Here is a 26,874-nt window from a genome sequence, read left to right as displayed (position 1 = left end):
CCACATAATGTGTGGGAAATCCTGAAAATGCTGATTGAGTATCAAAATTGCCCTGAAAATATCTACACTTTTACAAATTACAATGAGATTTTTTGCACTCCGTAAGCAGACAGGACGAAAAAAAATTGACTGTTCATTGTATCAGATGATGGTCAAAGATTATTTCAAATCTGTAAATCTTAGAATTAAAGAAAAGGTAATCGTCAATATGCATGAATAGGTTCGAAGCCATCAACCAATGAAGTCTAGGCAAAGAGTCACATGACCTATCCATAATTCTGCCAGGGCTGCGTTCCACTCGTGCAAACCTTCGCAACTGTTACGCCCTCTTTGTGACTATCTAATTGGAAATAGTTGTTCAATTTTTTGCATCATTTGGCATAAGTGGAACGCACCCATGGCATGTACAGTGGCCTAACTCAAGAAATTCAGGATACGTTGCTGCTTTTGACCACCATTTTAGAAAACTTCAATAAGCTTGAAGATAGTGACTTATACACCTTTTGAAAGCAGAAGTGCACACATTGATACACACTAATACACGTATTGCTATTGTGGTAAGAATTCTCCATCCAAGTGGGTACAAAATGCGCATTGAAAAGGGCGCCCTCTAGTGGTGAAAAACGAGTCGTCATCAAGACACAACACACTCGAGTTTTAAGTCTGTTGAACATATGAATGCGGCTCAATTTTGACATGTTAATTATATTTGCTTGTCCCCGAGTGCCACAATATCGTTCTCTTTCTCCCTACTCACTGACTGACTGACTGAGCCGGGCAGTGCTGTTGTATAGGATTACCCCGTAACGTCAATGAATGGGCTAAATCCAGCCCATTGTGCAGACCAGATGCATGATGAGCCATTCAGATTCAATAAGAATAGAATTTTGTGGACACTGAGACCAGTTTTACTAGTCTTCCCTAGTCTTTATAGGCTCCGTGCACAAGTACCCCCTCAATGGCCAGAAAAGGAGAGTTGGGAGAGACCTCGACTGGTTCGCGGTCCAGCCACTACGTATTTCAAATGATCCAAAATTATTGGGGGCATGGATTATTCTGTGAGACCATTGCAGGTTAAATTTGAACGTATTTACGCGCCGACGACAACTGTCACTCGCGCGAAGACGCTGTGGCTGATAGCTTTTGCACATTCAGGGAGTCGTGCGCACTTCGCGCACCAACCAGTACAGTACAGCGCTCTCACGCACACTGTGTGTCCAATCCATGGAGCTCTCAAAAGTGGTAAAAACGCGCCCTCTTTTGTTGGTGCACGGAGCCTATATCATTAAGTACCTTGTGTCTGTGGACTTTAAACACTGCAGATAAATCTTGACCCGCACTCGCCGGACCTCTAAAAACTCCCGACTTTTTTTTCATCATACAGGATGGTCGTTGGAGTCGAGCCCGACACAGCAAGCCTCGTCCATTTCTTCCAAGGCTCTGATCAGCTTGACCGGTATGTGATCGCCAACCATCGCGGGGCTGATGATGATGTGGCTGAAATCCTGACACGTCGCCCACTTGATTTTGTAGGACGGTTGATAGCAGATCGATCTCCTGTGATTATTGGGGGATCAATGACAAAAACCGGGAAATTCAAAAAAATTAACCCCACTGTGAAAAATGCATTGAATTCTCAGATGGTAGAGTACAAAAAGATTACAAAATTGCAACCTGATTTAATTCAGCAAAAAAATGTACATGAAAATAACAAGAGGTAGGGCTGGCAAAGAGATGTTGGATTTCTGTAATGAGAACTTAAAGATGCATACTCCTCACAAATTTTCAATTTCAAATGTTGGGGAACTGCCAACATAGGGCTGGATAGCTCAGTTGGTAGAGCACCGGAACGGCAATCGAGGAGTCGCAGGTTGAAACCCCACTCCAGTCAATTACTTTGTTCAAAGTTAAAATTAAATTTCCAGACTAAAAAAACTACTTTATTCCAATTTTGGTGTCTGCACTCTGCAACCCTCTGGAAAGGAAATGTCATTCTTCGCACAAATGAACCAACCCTGCAAGAGCGTTCGTACAAATTTGATTAACAGTCCATATGACTACAAAGATCGAACATGATTGATCTTTTTGTACAAGAAATCTAATTGAGGGCAGTCAGTCGCGTTTTGAACTAAAATTGTTTGTAATTTTGACACCTGATGACGTCATCAGGACGTCAGAGTAATATGTACATCTTTGGAACAGGGTTGACGTTTGTTCCAATTTTTAAGTTTGTACCAAGTACCATTTAGAAGAAAAGTTGCAGAGAATTAAAGTCAAAGAAAAGTAAAGTCTAGAAAAAAAAAAATACAACAATAGAAAGAAAGATTTCAAAAAATATTTCAAAACAGTGATCGAGTTGAGTCTGTTAACCCAACAACTAAGTGCAAGTTCGCACACGAACTGTTGTTGACCAATGGATCACCATAGTTTGACTAAAGTTTGCCCGAACTCTGTCTAGTCGACGATGGTTGACTACGCTAGTTGACTATTTGGAGCCAGCCTACTGGGCATGGTTGCTTCGCTGGTAACCAATAGCCGTGCTATGCAGCCAGGCAGGGAGCCAGGACCCAGAAATATTGCGATGACATTTTGACCAGCGTTTGACTAGAGACGTTCGCATGTTGCTATAAGTGCACAGGTGTAAGTTACGTCGGAAATCAACGACTAGTCGACTAATGGTCCTGGCCCGAACTTGCTCAAATCTGTGCGTGAAAATGTCAACCTTTTAATACCTCGATGGTCTATCGTCCTCTGATACCCACAGTATCCTGCCCGGTGGGTACAGCTCAATCCTTCCCCCGGCATCAGACTGACCCCCGGCCGTACTTCCGTTATTTCCCTCCGTCACCGCCGTCGCCCCGGTGTAGTTGGGCCGGGCTTTGGGCGTGGCTTGGCTGTTGATCAGGGGTTGTCTACTCTCTGGGTCCTCCGTAGGGTGATCGTGGACCGAGTCCGAGGAATGGGGGAGGGTCTCGGGGAAGCCACAGCATGTCCACCAACAGCCACCCAAGAGGGTTTGGTACTAGATGGGCAAAGGGAGAGTTTTGTTTTATTGATGAAATTCTGTGTTGAAAAGATGAGCATTTAATACTGGCTTTTTGATTTGAAACAGTCCACTGCTGCCAGCAAGCTCGGTGGTCGAGTGGTTAAGATGTCTGCACTAGTACGCAAGAGTAAGTTTGAAGATTTTTTCCGTAAAGCCCTCAGACAATGCCGAGTATACATCGGTGAAGGGCAAAACCAAATATTGAAATCTTTTTCTATTGACAGATAATCTGCAACGAATAGTGCCCCCTGTTGTCCATACTTGACCAGTCTGAACAGCGCCCCCAATTGTTGTCCAGCCCAATGTTTTGAATAATGTGTTTCAGCTGTCATCAAAAGACGAAGGTCTCAAAAAACCCAAATACTTAACTTTTTTTTCACTACAAAACAATAAAAAAATATCAGTCGAGCTTTAGTCAGTTAAAACTGCTGGCTTAGGTACGAGTACAATTACAGAAAATTTTTGTAAATTCTGCCATACCTTTGGTCTGTCTGATCGCTTGACAATGTCCATCATTCGACTTTTTAGTTCGTCAAGAGTACCCAAGGCTAATCTGAAAAGAAAAAATCAAAGGTGGTATAAGAGGCGGTAATTTGGAGGATTACTAAGTTGTCTTTCAGAATTTCAGGGCAAATAAACACGCTGAACTTCTTGTCAAAGTTAAACTTGTGTCATCATTTTAGGATGTGCTCTTACCTGGGCACAAGATCTTCCCCAAGCAAAACGGACGTCACAAAATCAGCTGTGTAGATTACTCCCTCTGCACTGCAGTGGGGCAAAAAGAAAAACAAAATTGATTTTTGAGCATCAAAGTTCGTTTCCAGTCCCATTATTATATAAAGTAAATAGAAGATACCTTTTTGGGACTTGAGTAACAGAGCTCGTATCAGGAGCTTGCGACACCATCACGGTGTCTTTATCAACTGGTGTTGTTGAGGCCCTCACGTGACCCGTCACGTGACCAGGCTTGGTCACACGACAGGAGGCGGTCGTACATGTGGGCCAGCTCGTACCCTCCATCTCTGTTCGTATGGGGGCGGTGCCTGTGGATTTCTACAGCTTCACGGATTTTGTGTTTCCAGAGGTCATCCTCCCTGGCGATGATTTTAACATTGTCCACGGAGATGTTATGTCATTTGATAATGCCAGTTGATAAAGACACTTTGATGGTGTCGCAAGCTCCTGATACGAGCTCTGTAGATCAAGTCCTAAAACGGTATCTTCTATTTACTTAAAATTGCTTTTAAGAATGAACACAGCTTCAGAGCTGTAGTTCAATCCATCACAAATCCATCACAAGGCAGGCACAATTTCCCGTCTGAATTTATATCTGGAATGAGTTCTGGACAAGTTGCGGGTAGAATCATTCACTTTGTCCAGACGAAGCTCTGCATTTGTCCTGGACATGTTCCGGGGAAATTTTTCATTGGCAACTGCTTGACTCGCGAATACTGATAACTGCTTGTGCATGGAGTCTGTATTCCAAATTACTTATTGCATGATAATATCCAACAGGCCATGTTTTGAGCGAATGAGAATCAAACAACATCGTTTTCTGGGTACCAACACTAGAAGAATTCAATATATTGAAACAGTTTTAGTATCTTTACTCAACCAGTTCACTGTACACATGCAAAGGTTATGTGGTATTCAGAACGGATGACGGTTAAACAAGCAACGAGCTAGGCCGGAAATATCAGGGTGTGCTACCCGCAGATGACGGCCTGAACCCGTCTGGCATCGAGGTTCGTGGAAAACAATCCCGCGCCTGGGTCCGGTCAATGCCAAAAATAATTCTGGCGTGAACTGCTTAAACTAAAAATTAAATATTGTAAACAAGTAACATTTTTTCAGCTGTAGCATCATGTAAACGTACATCAATATCCTTTTGATTCACGTCTGTTTATATCCCCTAATTAGGATTGTCATAGTGCAGTCATTCACAGTACAGGACAATATTTCACAAGCTGCGCTGACGCGATTCTGATGCGATTCTAACGCGATTCTGCAGCGATAGGCCAATAAGTCCTATTAGGCCAAAAAAAAAAAATTCGGTCTCTGGTCAGACCAAAGTTCCGGAATGGACGCGGCCACGCGGCTTTTTTTTTTTTTTTTTTTTTGGCTTTTTTTTTTTTTCTTCAAGCTTGGATTGTACAGACGTCCTCATGTACATTGGTGTCCTCCATAATTTGCCTTGGTGCTGTCGATCATTTGCCTTGGTGCAATTTCCCATTCCTTGGTGCTCTTTGGTAAAAAAAATTGAGGAGGTTCGGAAATAGAGGGCGCTGTTGGAGCTACCGCGGAACATTTTGGAAAAAAAAAAGATTGACGCGCATGATTAAAATCGACGCGCGCGCTGACCAGAGACCGACTTATTATTTTTTTTGGCCATACATGTAGTAAAAAGAATTCAGCAAAAGGAAATGACAATTATTGTGTTTTGAAAATACAGGTTTCCATATTGTTCTGAATTTGAGAGGATATTTCTTGAGCTCAGGGAAGACTTTTGCAATGAGCAATGAAGCAAGTTTCTTGTTCTTACCTGAGGAGCCCACCAGGGGGTGCGAAGGCATAGCACTTGAGGCCGGGCCAGGTGTTGCATAGTAAGATGGAGAGGATTGTCCCAGCGCCGGCTCCCAGACTGTGGCCTGCTATTACTAGCTTATAATCCTGGAAAGCCAATACAAAAAACCCAAGATATTTACTATATTCTATACATATTCATGAGCGACAGCCTAACTCTAATTGGTCTATTAAAAAAATATCTGCCGATAAGCCATTTGGGTATTTCAACTACACATGCGCACAATGATATGGGTCACAGGTTATACGGGGTAATCGAAGGCGTATGAACATGCCTGGAGACGGGCGCACGACACTTGTGCGCTAATTACAATCAGAATGGGTGTCAGCGTAAAATCGCGTATCATCACGTCAGCGATTTTATACCGAATGACCTTTGACCTGGACTCATTCATCGAGAAACCGAACTGGCTTATTAAACAAATGTCAAATCACATACAGATTATAACACATAAATAAAAGTGCTGTAAAATTGATGAAAGTTTTCAGAGATCTCCAAAAGACATTAAACCTATGAGTTATCGAAAAAATCTTTCAGTTTTACTTCCAATGTAAAAATCTGAAGGGACCTCAAATAAAAGTGATGAAGATGAATTTAAATCTGGTTATCATGTCTCAGGGCCCGTCTTGATTCCTATCCGGGACGAGTTGCGGACAAGTTGAGGGTAGAATCATTCACTTTGTCCGGAAGAAGCTCTGCATTTGTCTCAGACATGTTCCAGGGAAATATTCATTGGCAACTGCTTGACTCACCAATACTGATAACTTCATTGCGGGAAGATTGCGGGGAAGTTGTTCAGAATCCTGCAACTTATACCCGAAACAAATTCGGAACTTTTCCCGGATATGAATTGAGACGGGCCGTTAAGAACCTGCTAGAATTGAAGAATCTTCTTCGAAATGACATACAAAAATAAGACAGGGATCCGCCCCTTTCGGGTTTTAAGCCACGCCCCTTCTCTACCTACCGGTGCTTTCTGGAATGCCTTCTCCAGTATGTGTTCTCTCTCTAGTTTATCCCTGATGTACATGGCGGTCCGAGCGATGCCCTTGTGTGCGTAGATTTCTTGACCCTCCACGTCTAGTTTGATGGACTCCGCCGTGGCGTCTGTCAGAGCGTCCTGCGGGAGTCAGACAATTGGGAAAATACGATGAATTCTCCAAAGGCTCTGCTCGTGAACAGACGAAGATGCTATCACCAAGTTCTACCAATTACTACTAGGCTACATGTAAATGAGGCCACATCCATAGTCCTGCACATTTAGGGCAATGAAATTTGTGACTTTCCATGACAGAATTATGAAATTCCACGACCTAGTTCATCAAAATGCAGATCCAAACTGTAAAACTTGTATCATCTTAATGAAGGTCAGTCATTGCAAAAATGTTGAAAAGACACGAATCTGGGACTGAGAAACATTTCCAATTTTGTCAGGAAATACTTGAAAAAATGTTCTTGACACTACACAGATTTTGTACACAAATGCTGAAATGGCGTCTGGATACTACATTCTTTGCCTTGTTCCCTGAAAAGTGTTAATCAGAAACAGAAAAATAACAAGACGAAGCAATCATGTCTCTCGAAATCAACATGCTTGTATCCGCGAAGTTTGTCACATTTTGTCTGGTACAAAAATCAGATGTCCAATGCTAAATTATACAAAGTTTAAAATTCAAAATAAATTGATCCTCACAAAATTCCACTACTTTGGTAATTTTTACAAATTTTCCATGACTTTTCCCTGGAAATTGAAAACAAAATTCCATAATTATTCCAGGTGTTTTTTCAGACCACTGGAACCCTGGCATGGCCTCACCAAATAACATCACTAGACGGTGGATGGAAATTGACCTATCGCGTTAGAATCGCGTCAACGCAGCTTGTGAAATATTGTCCAATTACATGATATACAAATGGACGCGGAACGCGCAACATCTGAGACAAACAAAACTTAATGTACAAAAATTCAATAGGGTTATCCAAGGGGCGTGGCTACCTTGCAAACGGCGATAGGTCAATTGTTTCCATCAGGGGAGATTATAATTTGAGGTCATTTACAAAGGTGATTGAGCTAATATTTTACAAAATGCATGCATTAGTAGTTGGGTGAATGTAGTTTCAATGTAAATGTGGAAAATGTTCAAAGGGCTTTAAAAACAGGGATTGTAAAACAAAGATAATTTGAGCTCACCCTGAACGATAAAGATCCTCTGATTGTGACGACTACAGACTGAGTCCGGTGATCCAAGGCAACGAAAAAGGGAATCTCATATATCTGGGGGAAAAAAACAGTCGTCGTTTAGTTGAGAAATTATACAATGATCAACTAATCAATGATCGTAGAAATGAATAGCTGCAAAAAGTCAATTCTGTAAACAAGGAAATACATAAATTCAGAGACCTGGGCATTTTAACCTTTTTCTGACCCCTTACTCTGTTATGGAAGCTGATATATACAATGTCCTCCGTGTCCAGTTCTGTCACCTGTCTGACGGCTGCCGTGTCACAGTCGCAACAGTTGTCCTTCTCTGTGCCGTAATCTGAACGCAGACAACTGCAGCACCTGAATGTGTAGGAATAAGGTCAAGAGTATCAAAAGTGTGCGAGATCAAGAATATCAATGTATGGACTTGGACTTTCACGAACTTGGCATAGCTGTGCAACATTTGAACTAATTTAAACATCTGGGACGAGGATAATAACAACATTTACGACGGCTGTTTATGTATAATTACTGTTCAAAGGGGTGTGAGTGACCACTGATAAAAATAGCTGAAAACAGCTGAACAAGGTGTAGAGCTGAAGTTTGGAAATCTCCGATACTTTTGTACACAGCAAGTGAGGGAAAAAAAGCTGAAATCCAAAACAAAAAAAGCTGAAATCAGCTTTAAAGCTGAGATTTCACACCCCTGTGTTCAGTCACAAAACAGTCATTGAATCACCTCCGCCCCCAATTTTGAAAATATTTTGGTCCGAGTTTCTTTGGAATCGTGCAGCAACTCTACAAAGTCTGTCATGGGTAGAGGACCAATTCGTTCACTAAAAACACAAAGTTGTGAGCGTCTTGTATCAACCTTGACAGGCCACTTGACAATTACAATTTGCCTGTAAAAATAGTCAGTTTTAAGTCAGTATGCCATAACTTGTGCCATCTGAAATGATTACGTAAATTACGACATGATTTGCTGCTCACACAACTCATGGACGTTGAGCACTTTGAAACTTTCGTAAAATGTATCATTACTGAAATGTTGCGCAGAGTGGAATGTTGCGCAACTTGAGCAAGAAATTGCGGCGCAACTGGTGTTACGCCATTGCATCAGGTTAGGTGAAATCGGCTGCAGATTCTTGTAGTAAGGCCGGTTCATAATCAGCGTGAAATCAAACGCGAACACGAATTTGTGACATCAGGGCAAGTTGTCACGCTGCGAATTTGAACACATTTCAACTCAGGTGAATTTTGCAGCAAATGCCTTGAGATGTTAAACTGTAATTCGTCATTCATTCATTGACATCATTCGCATTAATTATGAATCGGCCTTAAGGCAATGACAGTGGCAATGAGGACGAGGAAGTTGACTAGACACTAAAGACCCTTGAAAGTTACGACACAAAAGAAAACGTCGCTGGTTTCTATTCAGGATGGCTCTTAGCCAAAAAAAGGATTCAAGATGAAACCACACCATGCTTGCTTCCAAACGATCTACCCACTATGTCTAAGCACTACAAGCATTATCAAGCACACAGTTCACATGTTGGCTATGCTACATGTAAGAGTTGCTTTCAGGAAAAGAATATGCCACCAAAATAAACCGATGCATGTTGAGTTTGTTAGTAATTCCACGAATCTAGGAAAAAGGCCCAGTCTTGGAAAAAAATCTGAGTAAGTGTGATCCTAAAGTCTTGTACAAATTTGGGAAATCCTTAAAAGTCCACTCTCCGTGCCATTTTTTCAGTTTCACTCTGAGAAAAGGATTCTGCTTTTAAATTGCTATTTTTCTAGCAATACTTGAGTTATTCACTTTTAAACGAAACATCAAACAGAAATATCTTAGCGAGCTAGCTGTCGCCGAATTTGTCTACAGCTCCTGGACTTGAAATACCTCTGCTAACCCACTACATGTAAAGGATGAAATGAATGCACCATCACCACAAAAAAATTACAGATGCGTTTACTTTTTACTCACCGTGTTTGATCATTCCTTTGTGATGGGAAAATGTGAAAAACATGAGAGCAAAAAAAAACATTCAAAAAACGGCAATGTGATTTTTGCTTGTTATTTTCCTAATGGAAGCATGCCATCCGAAACGTTTTCTGTTAGAAGCACAGTAGGCCTACTTCACAAAACACATAATTTGTCAGCTACTACATTGTATTAAATAGCTACAGGTCTTTTTACACTAGACCCCAATTTTCTACCCAGGTCAAGCCTCTTGACCCTGGTCCCGACCAGGGTCAGATTTTAACCCGTTTAGAGTGCAGGGCCCAATTTCATAGAGCTGCTTAAGCACTAAATTTGCTTAAGCACGAAAAAGCATTTCTTAGTAAAATTAGGTTACCGGCCAAAACTCCATGTAAGGTGCATTGCTTGTGACTGGTATATAGCTGTTGTTTACTTAACCAGTTAACATAATAATCGAGTAGAGTTTTGGCTGGTAACCTGATTTTATTCAGCAAGACTTTTTTGTGCTTAAGCAAATTTTGTGCGTAAGCAGCTCTATGAAATTGGCCCCAGGACCCGTGTAGAAACTATTTTTGATTCTTGCTGATGTGAAAGATTTCTCCAAATCTCCGTTTTGGACCCGAATCCAACAGGAATATTTGTGGGTAGTGTGAAAAGACATTATGCATTGTGCAAGCAAAAATGAATTAAGCAGGGGTCAATGAGCAAACATGCACATACAGCACTTGCCTTGCTTCACATAAAATATAATAATGAATGGCAATAAGCCAGTTCAGTATTCCAGCTGCACATGTGCACATCCACATTTGCCAATTGTTCTTTCGCGATAAAAATTTCATCGTATGCGTGCAAAACCATAGCGGGGTACCAGCAAAATTGAAGAGATCGTGATCTGAAGTATAACATTTAAAAAAAAAAAATCTGGACAGCGAAGTGTCTTTAGATGTCTTGTGTGTCAAAATTTGTGTGCGAAGAAAGTTCCATTTCTTTTCGATTGCATGAAAATTTGCACAGAATGCAGATTTGGTTACCGCGTCCCTCATAGCCTTGTGTGCATTTATCTGCCGCAGTTATCCCGAAAAAAATTCGTCAAATCTTGCTGTGCACTATACTGTCTATGTTGGAATACCAAACCCGCTTACTGACAAAGCTTTTTGTATGAACCGTGGCTTTCGATGTCTGCATTGACAACATGCATGATATTCTGTTCATAAAAATAACACTATCCTGTAATGCCATTCTTTAACACCACACATATCAGCTGTATCAGAGTTCGAAGTTTTAAGGGCAGGGGAGGGGACCCAAAGCAGAATCAAGTTTCGACGTCAGTTTACACTGACAAGTATTTTCAGATCAATAAAACTGAACAACACAAAATCAGCTTGTTCTCAACTATACTTGTTCTCAAGGGGGAGTGTGTGGCCTAGTGGTTAGGGTTCGTGACTCACGATCAGAGGGTCCAGGGTTCGAATCCAGCTGCTGGTCATATGTTGTGTCCTTGGGCAAGCCACTTCACCCCCACTTGCCCCTCTCCACCCAGGAGTATAAATGGGTACCGGCATTAGCTGGGGAGTAACCTGCGATGGACTGGCATCCCGTCCAGGGGGAATGGAAATATTCTCAGTCGTTTCATGCTACTGAAACCGGAGATAAAGGCCGGCCTGATGGGCCACATTGGCTCGTGACAGACTTTACTTTTACTTCTCAACTATACATGGCAATAGACATGTGCTAAAATAAGGGAAGCTGCATGTGACTGTGCATAAAGGCATTCCTTTGTTATTGTGCATCCCCACACTTGTGAATGGACTTGTGATTTACTTGTGACCAGACCTATGGCTGGACATGTGACTGTATTTGTGAACGCACTTGTGATTAACTTGTGGACCAGAGTTGCGATGATCTCGCCCACAACACTGTGCGTTTGACTCACCGACAGAGACCGCAGAGTTTGCAAACCCCGCAGCACAGGTTACTGAACAGGAACATCTTCCAGCCGTAAGCGCTGGAGGCAAAGCGGAGGTAGTGCAGGGCCAGCGGGACCTCCTCGATGGCGGGTCTGGAGGGGGCCGACAGGCAGGGGCCGGCGGGGCGCGTCAGGTTGGGCTGCTCCCCGTCACGCATCAGACGCTCCTGCTCAAGTTGCATGAGGATCAGGCCGGCCACGATGTCTGAAGGCACGATGTCCAGACCCTGACAGAAACAGAACCATAGTCAAAATAAAGATGTACAGTTCGTGCTATTTTTGAGTTTCACAAATTTGTTTGTTAAAAATTGTGATCAGTATTTCTAGCAAGACAAAATACTCGATTTAAATGAGACATCGAATCGAACAAAAACTGATGGGCTGATGTTTAAATCTGAAAAATTAATGTGGCCTGACGTTGCAAACTTAACAAGTTCTTCTTCAGAGGTTGATGTTTAGTTACTGAATTGTTACTTTACAAAAATTGGAATTATTTGCAGTCCAGGTTCTGCAAGATTCTGAATAACTTCCTGTGAATTTTTCTGCAATGAAGTTCATCAGACTTAAAGGGTCCGTGCGATGATTTTTTCTTAGGAACACATTTTGTGCAACTTTCTACTCCTCTTAAATGTATGAAAACTATTTGACATCCTTTTTGGTTTATGTCATTGAAAAGTGCACTTCTTTAAACCTTGAAAATTGTCCATGCTTTTCCGGACAACTGAGGGCGTTGTTGCTATGATGTCATTTCAGGAAGACACTGTTTAGTTTAGGGGTTCTCTATCAAATTGTGAACCCAAAATTTGCTCACTGTGAACGTTTGCGAGAAAGGGTTGCTCTTTTGCTTACTACCGTTTACTTCAACAACAACAAATCACCCAAAAAAAGAGAAAATTTATGACAGCAAAGTATCCCAAATTGGAGCAACTTTTTGTGCTGGAATAGCTGTAACATTGAGGCTTATGTGTGGAATGACATCACAGTTTGTTCATGGAGATGAATATTCACATTAGCATAAAAACCAAACAGACACCAAACTACCCTTCAAAATGAAAAAAAAAGAAAATTGAAAACGAGGTTAAATGGGACACAAAGATGTATTTTCAGAATCCTGCCATTAATACCTGAAGCGGTGAGCCTTTTATCCCGAATATTAAATGAGTTGCCTCCTGAATTTGATAAGCAATCCAAGACTCACATGGAAGAATTTGGAGAGGATGGCCGCCACCTCTGCATAGGCCACCTGGGAGTTAGCGTCCTTCCCTGCACAGCAACAAAGCATCTTACATCTGACAAGAAAGCAAAAACCAAACTCTCGTTAAACCTTCAACACCATCCTACATCCTTCAAGATATTTCTACACCCCTCCCTGGATCGGGTGCCAGTCCATTGCAGGCTACTCCCTCAGCTTATGCTGATGATTATATTCCTCGGTGGAGAGAGGCAAGTGGGGGTGAATTATCTTGCCCAAGAATAAAACATATGTAAGCAGCTGGATTTGAACCCTGACTGTCTGATTCGAACCACTGAACCTCCCCTCTTGTTTTGGACATAACTCTAACCTTCCTCAATCCTCCAAAGTCCTCAGGGTGGTTTGGAGGATTTCGGAGGATTGAGGGCACATGGCTATTCAGTATTGGTTGATTTTGGAGGACTGAGGCTTAATAGTTATTTGAAGAAGAGGAGTATTATGGTGGATTGAGGCTGACTGCATTTTCAGAGGCAGGGCTGTTGGAGGATTTTGAAGGATTGAGGCAGTAGGTATCCTTCATTTGAACCACAAGTGCCAAATTTTGGAGAATTTTGGAGAATTTTGGAGGATTGAGGATGGTTCCTAGCAAAAAGGGCCGGGGGGGGTTTAGGGTTCAAGGTTGCTAAATGCTAATGAGTCAGAAACCACGCCATAACCGAGCCAACTTACCTCTGTTCCCATTTCAGTTGGACGGCAGGATCGATGGTGTGCTCTCCTTCGTGGTCTGTCTCTTCCGTCTCGTCGGCGTCGTGCCAGGGATTCAGAAGGATCACCACAGCAACCACGACAGCAACAAAGATGATCCAGCTGATGATGACGGCGGCCTGGATTAAGTGGACCACGCCGCGGTCACAGCTGCCTGTTTTATCAAACTCCCACTCCCTGAAGGCCCAGACCGCGCCCACGATGCTGAAGACGATCTCCACCAGGAAGACAAAGACTCGTATGTACAAGAACTGAAGAAGGCAGAGAAGGAACATTAAAGGGAAAATACACCATCAAAAAATACAACATCAAAAAATAAAACTACCATATCATTTTGAAATACCTTGCTGGACTGTTAGTGAATGACAGTGTAAAGCATCCTGTAAAATCATGGCACCTGGTATACTGTCATTTTCAAGAAAAGTGCTATTTTTGTATCAATTTCCAACGCTGATCGGCCGATCAGCGTTGGAAAAAACTGGCTTTTTTTCAAATACTGGCCCCAATTGACCATCGCACTTGTTTGCAATCGATTACACACCTATGAACGGGTACAAGCCAGCTAGACTGGTTCCCTGACCTTACAATTCCCCAATGTATGTAAACTGCTCTGTTTCTTCTTATATGGAGTCAGGGAACCAGACTACAGGAAAATGATTGTTTTCTTGGTTTTTATAGCATTTTCAAAAACCCCAAAACCTCAAAAAAGTCAGTGTAACTATATTTGCTATATACATGTATTTCCAACCCCCCAATTCCATCCATTTCTGAAAATTACGGCAAAAGCAAATGTCTGTACAATTCAAGCTTGAAAAAAAAAAAAGCCACCCCAAAAACAAAAACAAAACGCGTCGCCGCATCAATTCCGGAACTTCGGTCTGACCAGAGACCGACTATTTTTTTGGGGGGGCCTAATGGCTCTAAGCCTAGTGAAGCTGATCCAGGACCAGTCGAAGTCAAGAGCGCACACAATTCTGTTCATGTGATTCAGTATGGCTGTTCATGCATCTGGTCTTCACAATTGGCCAGACTGAGCCCATTCATTGGCTACAGGGTAATCCTATATGACTGCACTGCCCGGTTCTATTTCATTAACCTACATATACAACAAGTCTAATGCTAGGTTCACACATCCCCAATTTTTAAGCTGAATCGCCGTGAATAGCAATTCTTGAGTAAATCGGGGATAGTTCTTGGCAGCCTCGGGATGATTATGTTTATTCGGTGAAAGATCGCTAAAGATCGGGAAGCACCCCGACAAATTTGAATATGTTCAAAACTGTCAGGGGTGATTCGGAAACCAATTTCAATTCCTAGTTTACTCTTGTTGTATTCATAACTAATTCGGGAATGTGTGAACCTAGCATAATTCACAGGTGACAGTCACTTAGTCGGTCGGTGAGTCAGTAAAATAGGTACTAACAGGATGTTTTGCTGGGCCTCGGGGACCAGCAATAGCCAGATATATCTCTTACCAAAGGGAGATGTCGCCTGGGTGTGGTATTAAATATGGACCCCTGAGCACTCAGGTACACTATGATGAACTCCAGTACTATGGTGATGATCAGGATGGTGATCAGACCGATCAGGTAGGTCTGTAGGAGATCCTTCCCCAGACAATCCAGGAAGGACACGCGGGATGAGTAGACCACAAAGACAGTGGTTAGCCTGTGGGTTGAGACATGAAAATTAGTTTGAAAAACCTTCCAGGGTTATTCACTTAGGCAAAAAAAAAAAAGGTTCTGCTTTCGATAACATGGCATTTGAAAATAGGGTAGGTACATGTAGGTAGGGATATTTTTTTTGGAGGCGTCTGCGGGTTTTTTCCCCTCATTTTTCCATAAAAAAATTAGGGTAGGGGCTTTCAGAATGGGCTCCGTGCGCCGATGAAAGAGGGCGGCCTTTTACCTAGCAACGACATCCCATAGGCGGGACATTTCGCTAGTTGACGCGCACCGTTCCTTGTGTGTGACGCACGTACACCAGGGGATTTGTACTATGTACACGCAGTGGCTGCGCTTCGAATTCGCGGCAAATGAATTGCAGTCAGGCAAGATGGCATCGGTCGTTAACCCCCAACTGTACTTTCTTTGCCGGTGAGGGGGTACTTGTGAACGGAGCGGATAGGGTAGGTAGGGAAACGGGAAGCAGAGGTTTTTTTTGGGGGGGGGGGCCTTATTACACCTGATATTCATGAGCAAAATGTACATGTACTTCTTTCATTGGTCGATGTTCCGACACATCTGGGAAGTAAAAGAAGCTGTCACGTATGCCCAGTCGTATTTGACGATTATGACTGAGGGCAGGGCATTGTTTTCCCTTTGTCCCTATTGAATGAAACTTTCTTACCATATGATTCGAAAAACAAAGGACCAGATGCCGGGGAAAACAAAGTCATCGCTTCCGATTCGCCAACGTCGATTGAACAACACCAGGGCCGGCATGGTTGACCACGGTTGTCATCAATTCGGGGTCAATAACATCAGTCTGAAAAATATAACAAACAAGACACTCAACAATGATGCATGTTGCATTATTACAATTGTATTAACTGTATTACAATTGTATTACAATTGTATTACACTGTTTTACAATTGTATTACACTGTATTACACGTGTATTACACTTGTATTACACTGTTTTACAACTGTATTACACTGTATTACAATTGTATTACACCGTATTACAATTGTATTACACTGTTTGACAATTGTATTAAACTGTATTACAATTGTATTACACTGTATTACAACTACATCACACTGTATTACACTGCATTACAACTGTATTACACTGTATTACAATTGTATTACACTGTATTACAATTGTATTACAAGTGTATTACACTGTATTACACGTGTTATTACACTGTATTACAATTGTATTACACTGTATTACAATTGTATTACAAGTGTATTACACTGCATTACATTGTATTTACTCCCTGACAAATCTATAAAATCACACAGGGCTGGGTCAGTTTTGGGCGTACAAACAGGAACTTCATGTTTTTTTTAGCCAGCTTTAGCCAGATGGATTATGGTGCTGTCCATTATCGATTAATTTAGTATTCGATTACTCAGAACTGTGTTTGATCAAATATTTGGATATTTAAAACTGCCAGCAACAACTGCGTGGGGAAAAAAAATTGCATGAAAAGAGCGCCAGTTAACATGGTTAAATTCTGCATGCAGCAATCAATATGGGGTGCATGATTGTTTTGCAGTTCATAGTTTGTAACTATAAAGGGCTTTAATCTCCTTTAAAAGGATGTGAACGATGAACCATTAACGACTTCAAAAGTTACCGTCGACCAAAAAGCTGCACCTGACAATAAAGAGTGCAAAAGCAACTTTATAATAAAATAACATCAGGGCAATTCCACGGTTACTCACGTTACATTTTTGATGTATTTTTGAGTTTCCTTGGGCTGTAAGTACCTTACTGAAAAGGTTTAATAACTGTTATCCCCATGGTAGATAGTGTAGACCTAGACCTACCTAAGCACCAAAGATGACATCCAGAAAAATGTGTCATGTATGATAAACAGGACACACAAAATCGGTTACTCACGTTACGAAAATGTAGTGCGAGTAACCGATTTTGTGTGTCCTGTTTATCATACATGACACATTTTTCTGGATGTCATCTTTGGTGCTTAGGTAGGTCTAGGTCTACTCTATCTACCGGTACCATGGGGATAACAGTTATTGAACCTTTTCAGTAAGGTAATTACAGCCCAAGGAAACTCAAAAGTACATCAAAAATGTAACGTGAGTAACCGTGGAATTGCCCATCACAGTCAACTTATGTATGTAGTGTTTGTTTCGATATTTAAAACGGTTAAAAGCTATGCCAATATTCCCTTGATGATCAAATATTTAAATATTTGGTGTATTCGGTTTAGGTAACGGGTTTTCTGAGCAACTTTTGGACACATTATGGCCTATTCTGAACTCCCCATCAGCACACACAAAAATCAGCAAACAGAATGCATTATTTTTCCTTTCAAGGCAATTTGTTTGTGCCTCAGCAGATTTTGCAAACACTGAGTAAAGCCATGCAGTAAAATATAAATGGGGATAATCTCCATCTGGCACTAAAAAGCAACACAAAACAAAATTCAAAAAACAATAAATGAAACTAGCAATAAAATGAAATGAACATTCATGTAGGATAAATCAAACAATTTATGACTACAGCTCATTTTCTTCATATGCTCACTAAATGTATGTTTTCTGTATACCCCCCCCCCCAAAAAAAATTAATTTTCACGGGAGAATCCAATGTAAATCTTGTGCAATACAACTTACAAGCACTAATGTGCAACGTAAAAACTGTGCTGGATTGCACAAAAATAGCCATGTGCCTACACATGCTTATCATAAAAATGCCGTGAGTATATTAACACATTAGAATACGTCCAGACGTGCAGCATAAAAATCAAACCTGCAGAAAGATGTCACCTTTCACCTTAATACAACATGTGCGTGTGAATCATCTAGGCTATGTGTACACACTGCGTATCGTCACACCATCCAAGGTCAATGTGTATTTTGTTCATAATCATAATCATTATTGATGGTTGATTAAATACCCACAGAGACAGAGACTCATAATAGTCACAGCTTTATATCTTGTGCAATGTATGTATGCCAGCTGGTCACGTTGGCAATGTTTACCCGATTGTAATAAAAGTAATGTTGCCATTACTCTAACATGCGGTGCGGCATTGGAGACATGATGTTGCCCATACATGTACATGTATGCAGTGGGCGGGGATCGGTTAGAGCAGTCAGCCTTTCTGCTTAAAGGGAAAATACAACATTTGCAAACATCAAAAATCAATGAACTACCAAATCATTTTGAAATACCTTGCTGGACTGTTAGTGAATGACAGTGTAAAGCATCCTGTAAAATCATGGCACCTGGTAGGGCCTATACTGTCATTTTCAAGAAAAGTGGTATTTTTGTATCAATTTCCAACGCTGATCGGCCGATCAGCGTTGGAAACAACTGGCTTTTTTTCAAATACTGGCCCCAATTGACCATCGCACTTGTTTACAATCGATTACAAACCTATGAACGGGTACGAGCCAGCTAGACTGGTTCCCTGACCTTACAATTCCCCAATGTATGTAAACTGCTCTGTTTCTTCTTATATGGAGTCAGGGAACCAAACTACAGGAAAATGATCGTTTTTCTTGGTTTTTATTTAGCATTTTCGAACCCAAAACCTCAAAAAAGTCAGTGTAACTATATTTGCTATATATTTCCAACCCCCCAATTCCATCCATTTCTGAAAAATACAGCAAAAGCAAATGATGTATATTCCCTTTAAAGGGAAGATGCAACATTTGCAAACATCCCAAAACGAAATGATCAAATTATCACGAAATACCTTACTAAATTGTTAGGGAATGACAGTCTAAAGCATCCTGTAAAATGTTGGCTCCTGGTGTGCTGACATTTTCAAGAAAAATGGTATTTTTCCAACGCTGGTCAGCCATTGGAGAAAACTGACTTTTTTCAAAAACTGCTCCTATTTTTTTCTAATTAGTTATTCCACATTTTCTTTGCAATTGATTACACACCTGTGAAGGGGTACAAGCCTTCTAGACTGATTCTCTGACCTTACAATTCCCCAAAGTCTATAAATTGCTCCGCGGATTCATCTTAAGTGGGCTCAGGGAACCAGACTACAAAAACATGATTGGTTTTCTTGGTTTTTCTAGCATCTACAAGCCCAAAAGGTGAAAACAAGTCATTTTAACAATATTTGCTATAACATACTGATCCCCCAAATTGATTTATTTCTGAAAACTGCAGCAAAAGCAAATGTTGTACATTCCCTTTAAAGGGGCATAACAGCATGAAATTCCCAAAGATTTTATGTTTTGGATTGTTTACTTATCCTATTTTCAAAGGTCTGGTTGAAAGGAAACTAATCTAATGTCTGACCATTTTCAAGATAAGAAGGGGAAAAATAACAATTGTTTACATTGTACGTGGCTAACATTTCGCGGCAGGTGACATACGTAATTCCAGCCTCCATAAAGCTGCATAATAACATTTTTAAACAAGGCGGAAACAGTATGCCCCTTCGGCTTCACCGCGGGGCATAAAAATCCACACCAAGTTTAACAAATGAGAGAAAAACTTTGAAATGGGCCTGGAAAAGGCACTTTTCAACTAATACTTTGTTGGGAAACAGGTAAGTCTTTGTTCACTTCAAAGAATCAAAGCCAAACAGAACTGAGGATGTACTGTATTTCAATAGTACTTGAAGGTACTCGTATGCAACAGTTTGTACACACAAATGATTGTACACAGGCATACAGCGTGAATACAAAACTTATACATGTATGTACTCAGTTTTACAATGTCATCCGCTCGAGTTCACCAGGCATGACAATTATATTATTACGCAAAAATAGAGGTTGTTCTGTAACTTTTCAAGGTGGGGTTCAAGCTTACATACATGTAGCTTTTTTCCTTCTTTTTTTTTCCACAATGGCAGATTTTCCAAAATGGCGGATGGATTCTTCAATTTTCTCGGCTATTTCGCTAATCAATACAAACTAGTTTTCAAATATAACCCTTTTCTACATAGCTACAATTTTGTTGGAAACAAATTTATACAAGACAAATGCTATTGGGCCTTTATTGACAATACATGTGCAAAATGTATTGCAAATTTATGATTTTTTTAAAAGGAGGCAGCTTGGGAAAAAAAAGAAGCGGGTGGGGACGGGAAACTGGGTTTTTATTTTCTTGCCCAGAAACCAGATGTTAAAAAAGGAGAAGCCAGGCACCCATCGTGTGCAAGTAAACCTTTTTGATATTCACAATGTATCTTGGGTACATGAACAATCCAGGCAGTTTATGCAAAAATGTCGGGGGCGCTGAACCCAGGCTTTGAAGTTATTTTTTTTGTGCAGTGTTTATCTCAATCTGGCATTGGGCATTCTCCTTAAATGTCGAGTTAACCCAATAACCACACATACTCACAAAAGAGATATTTCCACATGGTGTTACCGCAAACCTCTCACTTATTTATATCAATCTGATCATCAATTGACATCATGATGAAGGCACATGGAATTATTATTTGTAAATAAATGTTACTGCGTTGAATGCGCAAAACCGCATTGATGAACATGGCATCAACTGTAAAATGCGTTACAAGCACACTGTAGTGTCTACTGAAAGATATTGTTCAAATATACCAAAAAACAATGTCATCAGAATTAACAAAAGTCTGTTTTAGGTTCCAGAAGTTATTTTGGGCCGATACAAAAAAAACCACAAGTTTGACTCTAATTTGAACAAAACTAAAGAGGGGCCTGTAAAAAGAATAGGCGTAAGCTATGAAACACTGGTTGCAGCAAACACACGTACCGTCCTTTTTTCCGTCATATTGAGCATGCGCGCTTAAGCTTAAACATGATGTAAACAATGGAAAAAGACCGGTGTGTTTGCTGCCACCAACGCCACATCTCAAAAGTCTCCCACTGGCAATGATTGGGTTTTGTGCACATATCATCATATGCATTGTCTGGTTGGTTTGTCCATGGAGCTAGCTATAGGCTAGCTCCCAGACTGGGACCGTGAGTGCATAAAAACGTGCAAAATTACTACTGACATTTTTTTACACACCATTAGGCTAATTAATGCCCACACAACACATACATCAAAATGATAAAGTTGCAAGCATGTCATCTGCGAAATTTGAGACCTTAAATCCAATTTTAAGGCAAGTTTTTGGCAGTTCAAAAACCATCCACGTCAATCTCCATGCTCTGGAAATGGGTGTGTGATTCCCAATGTATTCTGGGTAGGTGTAGGAAGTGCCCTGCAGCTTACTTGTTTTTTAATTGATAGCCAAATGAACACAGCGCCCTCTGTTAAAAAATGAAACATTCTACATTCACTCAGATCAACAAGAGGGCGCTGCTTTATCTACAAGATGAAAATGTTCTAGCTAGGGAGTTTTTATGCACAATGCATTGCAGTACACATCAACGTGATGTCTCACGTTTGGATTTCGATAACTCTCTGCAAAATTAGAATTAAAAGCTGAATTTTTGGTGATGCAATGCTCACAACAGCAACTTTGCGAGGCAGAAGTTTCGGGGATTATTGAGGAAACTGTAGTGAGTAAGAAGCTTGCAAATTTGATTCACACTGGTTTTATTATGCAGCACAAACTTTTGCATGATATGGATACCTTAAGTTTTGGGACTCTCATACACAGTATTGAGAGTCCCAAATTTTCGGACTAGCTAGCTCCATGGTTTGTCCATCCAAGATGCATTGCTAAATATCGTTAAAGGCAGATCACTCGATAATTAGGTTGCAGAAGTCATTTAAGAATGATAAATACACTGCAACTTCTAAGTTCTAAGACCAAAAAGGGCCCCGTAACTTCACAAGCGCCTTACCTGCACGTGATAGCCCCACCATAGGTGATTGTGCAGTAGCATACAGATACAGATAATTTTACACAGGACATGCAGCAGGACACGTCCCATATAGGCTATCCCTGCACGTCATGCACGTTGCACATTTCTCCATCTGCAGTGTGCTGGAAATGTGACCTTACATGTCTCTCCATGATGTGACCGACACTCACATGACTCAGTTGCATGCCAGCTGCATGTAAATTTAGGTAAAATTATACGCCTAATTTCAATGAAATCAAACCACCAAAATATGTTACCTGTCAAATTTAGGAGAGCTGTCAATGATGGATTCACCTTTCCCGCAACTAATCCGTAAAACCGGCTGTATTTATTTTTGTAGGAACGTTGCAAAATAATAACAGTGACACTCACTGACACCATAATGCCGATAGAGGGCGGTAACCCATATCCGGATCATGCACGCGCGCGCGTAAATTAAAAGTTTTGGTAAGGTTGCGCTGCGGCATGCTCTCCGCAGAATATCGAATCTCTGGTTTACAGCTTGAAGAACATTTACCCAGAACGTGCCTACCAATTTTACGAAAAAAATCCTTGCTGAAACTCTTGAAGAAAGGACTGGTCCCTATCAATGTACCATTAAAATTATTCTGCCTAAAATGGTGTCATCCAGAAGACAACAATCATTGAAAAATTAATCATGGTACTCAAATAAAGACCAATCGACAGATAACATCTGTGCTGACAACACTTCTGTTGTTTTTATTCGATTTTACTTATCAGTTACAGATTTGTAATTTTTGTTCCTTGAAACCCTAAATCATGCCTGTAATATAAACAGTACTGTTAAAGAAAGAACACAAATATTTCATTTGGAATGAATATAAAAAAAATAAACATGTTTTATTGTAATTTATCTTCCTACTTTGGAAGCAAGATACTATCAACAGAAACAAGCACAACATTATCGCCCCTGATGAACAACTGATTAACATGTCGTCTTTGAAACTCTTCGGCCTTTATCTTCAGTCGGCCGCGCTTTATACTTGCACTAGTACTGTCTTTGCTTTCAGTCTGTTTGACCTTTGTACTACTGCTCAGGGCTTTAATCGATTGTTCTGTGGTCTCATGGGCCGCGTCTTTTTGGTGACCATCGCCCCTTCCTTTTGAACTATCTCCTTTGATGCCTTGACCCGATTTCTGAACTCCGACCTCTGCTGACCCTTCAATCATTACTGTGCTGCCTTGTTGGTGGCATTGGCTGGCTGTTGACGGAACAGTCCTTTCACCATCTCCAGAATGAGTTTCTCTGCTTTTGGTTCTTGTCTCTTCAACCGTTTCATCCATCTCTTTCGCCTGAACTCTCCCCTCGTCATCGGAAGAGGAATTTAAGTCCTTGTATAATTCAGCAAGCCGTTTGTCTGTGACTCCTCTGTCTCCCGTCGTCACATCCGTCTTTGGTGACCTCCTTTCACTTTCACCTTTGTCATCCGAGAGCGAGGTCAGTTCTTTTTGCAGGGCGGCGAGGCGCTGTCGGAGATCTTCAATTTCTTCGTCCCCGTCGCCTTCACTGAGGTCCGATTCCTGGGACTTCTTGCTGTCTTTCTCCTCAGACACCACTGGATCTTTGTGCGACGATTTCTCCCCTTTTCTACTTTTTGATACTTCCTCCTCGTCTTTGTGTCTGTGCCTCCTGGAATCCTTCTCCGAGCGTCGTCCATCTCCACCCTGAGATATTGAAGATGATTTTGTTCCAACATGTCCTCTGTCTTTAAGTTTGGGTATCACAGGTGACTCTTTTGTGGTTCCATCTCTGTGATGCTTTTCAGACAACCGGGGTCCCTTCTCAGAAGTGTTACCTTCTTTTCTCGACTGGTCCCCCTCCTCTGCTTGCTCTGTCCTTGATTCAACCCTTTGCATTGAATCCTCTGACACAGGTGTCCTGGAACATTTCAATATCTGCAACAACAAAAATAGTCCTTAGATTAATTTTTTCAAGTCAATTGCATATACCTAATCTTAGTCAACGATTGTACAAATTTGACAATCTCATTGTTGGAATGAATCTTATTTATTAACAAGTCAAATCATTTCTACATCAGTCCACTTACTTATGTAATGAGCTTTAAATAGGAATGGAAGTCAAATTTACTAGTTTCATAAACCTTATGTCACACACAAGCAAGATGCTGATAACCTAGCTTGAATAAATCCAGTTCCAATGCTCATCAGAAATTTGACAATAGAGCTGGAGCTAAAACTATGTTGCAGATACTAAATTTCTAACAGGCCCTAAAAACTGGGACTCTCTGTAACTGTATCACAAAAATGGTCCTTTTACCCTCTATCATCCCAACCCAGATTCTATTAAACGTACCTCATACTCATACCATGGAATCTGGGTTGGGGTAATACAGGGTAAAGGATAATTTTGGTGATACAGCTACAGAGAATCCCGGTTTTTTTTAGAGCCTCTTAGAATCTAGTTTCTACAACATAGTTTTAGCTCCAGCTCTATATGTTGAGTTCCTGATGAGCATTGGAGCTGAAGTTACTCAAGCTACTGACAACCCTACCTTAGAAAAGGTCATTTTCTCTTCATGGTAAAATCGTTGACCAGTAGAAGGTTTCCTCCACACTTCATCCACATCTACCAGAGCCTGGAAAAAAAAGAAGTAAAATTACAGAGTCGACAGCTGTGGGTCCATAATGATACCAAGAACTCTTGAAACTTCCAGTGATAAGCAAATTTGCCCTGAGCAAAGTTTAAGGCAGCTGATGGATTCTTTTCTCAATGATTATTTACCATGTTGAAGAACTTGTCAAAGGTGACCAAGTAACCTGTGCAGATACTCCGCAGTCCCTTGAAGGACCTGGTGCAGACACGGACTTTGCAGCGTTCATTCATGCAGCGATACAGCACAGACAAGGGCCCTGAGGAGAATTCTGTTGACAAGAGAAGCAACAAGAGGTTCCATTAATTAAAAGATATATAGAATATGACAACAATAACACTAGTCTAACTTCACTTGTACAATGATTGACCTTTAGGAATTACTTCAAACTTGGAAGAGAAGACTTGTTTAATTACCAATTTCAAAATTGTTCTGTGAAAACTTTGGAAATATTAAAAAAAAAAACCCACAAATTCAATTGTTTTCAAATGAGAATCTTGACCTTGTATGTAAGCAAATAAAACTTTTAAGAATAAAGATTTAAGAACACGAGGAGTTTACTTTTATGTTCTGATTTTGATTGTCTCCTGTGATTCTTATTGATTTAATGGTAATCGTGTAGTTTAGGACACCTCTAATGTTTTACAAGTTGTATTTTACCGATTTAATGTTTGTTTACATTTTAGAACAACACGACTCACCTGACATTCTGGTGAGAACATTTCTGAGCATGGTTTGTTTCTTCTTGGCGGTGTCGATAAGCATTTCCTCCGTTGCTCGGAAACCTCTCCCAAGAGGGACTTCAACTTTCTGCTTTGAGAATCAAAAAGGGAAGGTTTTAAGGAATGTTAAGACGATGCATCGATCATGTCAATAATGGTGTTATAATTAAAGGGAATATACAACATTTGTAAACATCGAAAAATAAATCTACCAAGTTTTTGCGAAATACCTTAACAGGATGTTGGTAAATGACAGTTTAAAGCATCCTGTAAAATTATGGCACCTGGTATACTGTCATTTTCAAGAAAAGTGGTATTTTTGTATCAATTTCCAACGCTGATCGGCCGATCAGCGTTGGAAACAACTGGCTTTTTTTCAAATACTAGCCCCAATTGACCATTGCACTTGTTTGCAATCGATTACAAACCTATAAACGGGTACGAGCCAGCTAGACTGGTTCCCTGACCTTACAATTCCCCCAAAGTATGTAAACTGCTCTGTTTCTTCTTATATGGAGTCAGGGAACCAGAATATAGGAAAATGATCGTTTTTCTTGGTTTTTATAGCATTTTCGAACCCAAAACCTCCAAAAAGTTAGTGTAACTATATTTGCTTTATATTTCCAACCCCCCAATTCCATCCATTTCTGAAAATTACAGCAAAAGCAAATGATGTATATTCCCTTTAACATTATAAGCATGGTAAGTCATGTAAGTTAGTTGTCAGAACAGAAAGGGAAAGAAGGTTGCTTCCTAATTTAAAAAAAAAAAAAAAATTTGAGGGGGGCATAATTTTCATCATATAATATTATCTCAATCAATGATCGTCCGGGGTACATCGTCCATCATTGCAAAAACTTTCAAAACACATGAATCTTGGACTGAGAAAAATTTCCAATTTTGTTAGAAAACTTTGAAAATACACTCGACTCTCCATAGCCTTTGTAAACAATCAAAGAAGTGGCCTATGGATACTTCATTCTTTCCCTGAAACATTTTGTTCTTTCTGCCTACCTTTCTTCGTGAAGAAGATAAACCACCACTCCCACCTCCGCCGGCTTCAATTCCCCGGCCTCTGCCACTGCCATGCCCATGACTGCCGCCGCCGTCGCTCCGATTTCCCGCGGCTGTAATCCGTTCATACTCCCGCAAATTGTTGAAAATTGTTGCTTTGGGGAAAGGCAATTGCACTCTAGACGAGTACAATGCTTTAAGGGGGTTGAAATTCGGCGATAAGAGGTCTGTTTCGTCGGATTCTTCATCACTGTTTGGATTAGACATGTTTTCGGACGTCATGGGCGCAGCCATTTTGAATAT

General features: G+C 40.8%; 2 protein-coding genes across 5 annotated transcripts; both read right to left on the bottom strand.

Annotated features, from left to right (window-relative positions):
• Positions 1-166: 166 nt before the first annotated feature.
• LOC119734868 (diacylglycerol lipase-beta-like) lies at positions 167-22,779 on the bottom strand. Of its 3 annotated transcripts, none has more exons than XM_038208471.1 (15): positions 22,460-22,779; positions 16,087-16,224; positions 15,213-15,405; positions 13,702-13,988; positions 12,979-13,069; positions 11,748-12,007; positions 9,818-9,832; positions 8,064-8,193; positions 7,822-7,905; positions 6,598-6,750; positions 5,589-5,716; positions 3,743-3,811; positions 3,527-3,599; positions 2,733-3,022; positions 167-1,557 (listed from the first exon to the last, which is right to left on the bottom strand). In XM_038208471.1, the coding sequence occupies exons 2-15, from the start codon at positions 16,179-16,181 to the stop codon at positions 1,377-1,379; spliced, it is 2,049 nt and encodes a 682-aa protein (XP_038064399.1). In that variant the 5' UTR covers positions 16,182-16,224; positions 22,460-22,779; the 3' UTR covers positions 167-1,376. The 3 variants fall into 3 exon arrangements, with proteins under 3 accessions (XP_038064399.1, XP_038064400.1, XP_038064401.1); XM_038208472.1 differs by lacking the exon at positions 22,460-22,779 and adding an exon at positions 22,182-22,352; XM_038208473.1 differs by lacking the exon at positions 9,818-9,832.
• Positions 22,780-22,895: 116 nt separating this feature from the next.
• On the bottom strand, positions 22,896-26,873 carry LOC119734869 (U7 snRNA-associated Sm-like protein LSm11). Of its 2 annotated transcripts, none has more exons than XM_038208474.1 (5): positions 26,572-26,873; positions 25,537-25,648; positions 24,967-25,106; positions 24,737-24,820; positions 22,896-24,119 (listed from the first exon to the last, which is right to left on the bottom strand). In XM_038208474.1, exons 1-5 carry the CDS (start codon positions 26,863-26,865, stop codon positions 23,082-23,084), a joined length of 1,668 nt encoding a protein of 555 aa, XP_038064402.1. In that variant the 5' UTR covers positions 26,866-26,873; the 3' UTR covers positions 22,896-23,081. The 2 variants fall into 2 exon arrangements, with proteins under 2 accessions (XP_038064402.1, XP_038064403.1); XM_038208475.1 differs by having other exon boundaries at positions 25,537-25,645.
• Between the last annotated feature and the right edge of the window lies 1 nt (position 26,874).

Source organism: Patiria miniata, unplaced genomic scaffold (genome assembly GCF_015706575.1).
Source record: "Patiria miniata isolate m_02_andy unplaced genomic scaffold, ASM1570657v1 HiC_scaffold_28, whole genome shotgun sequence".
In the NCBI taxonomy this organism is placed as follows: domain Eukaryota; kingdom Metazoa; phylum Echinodermata; class Asteroidea; order Valvatida; family Asterinidae; genus Patiria; species Patiria miniata.
Note: the sequence above shows the minus strand (reverse complement) of the source record. Positions and strands in the feature narration are given on the sequence as shown.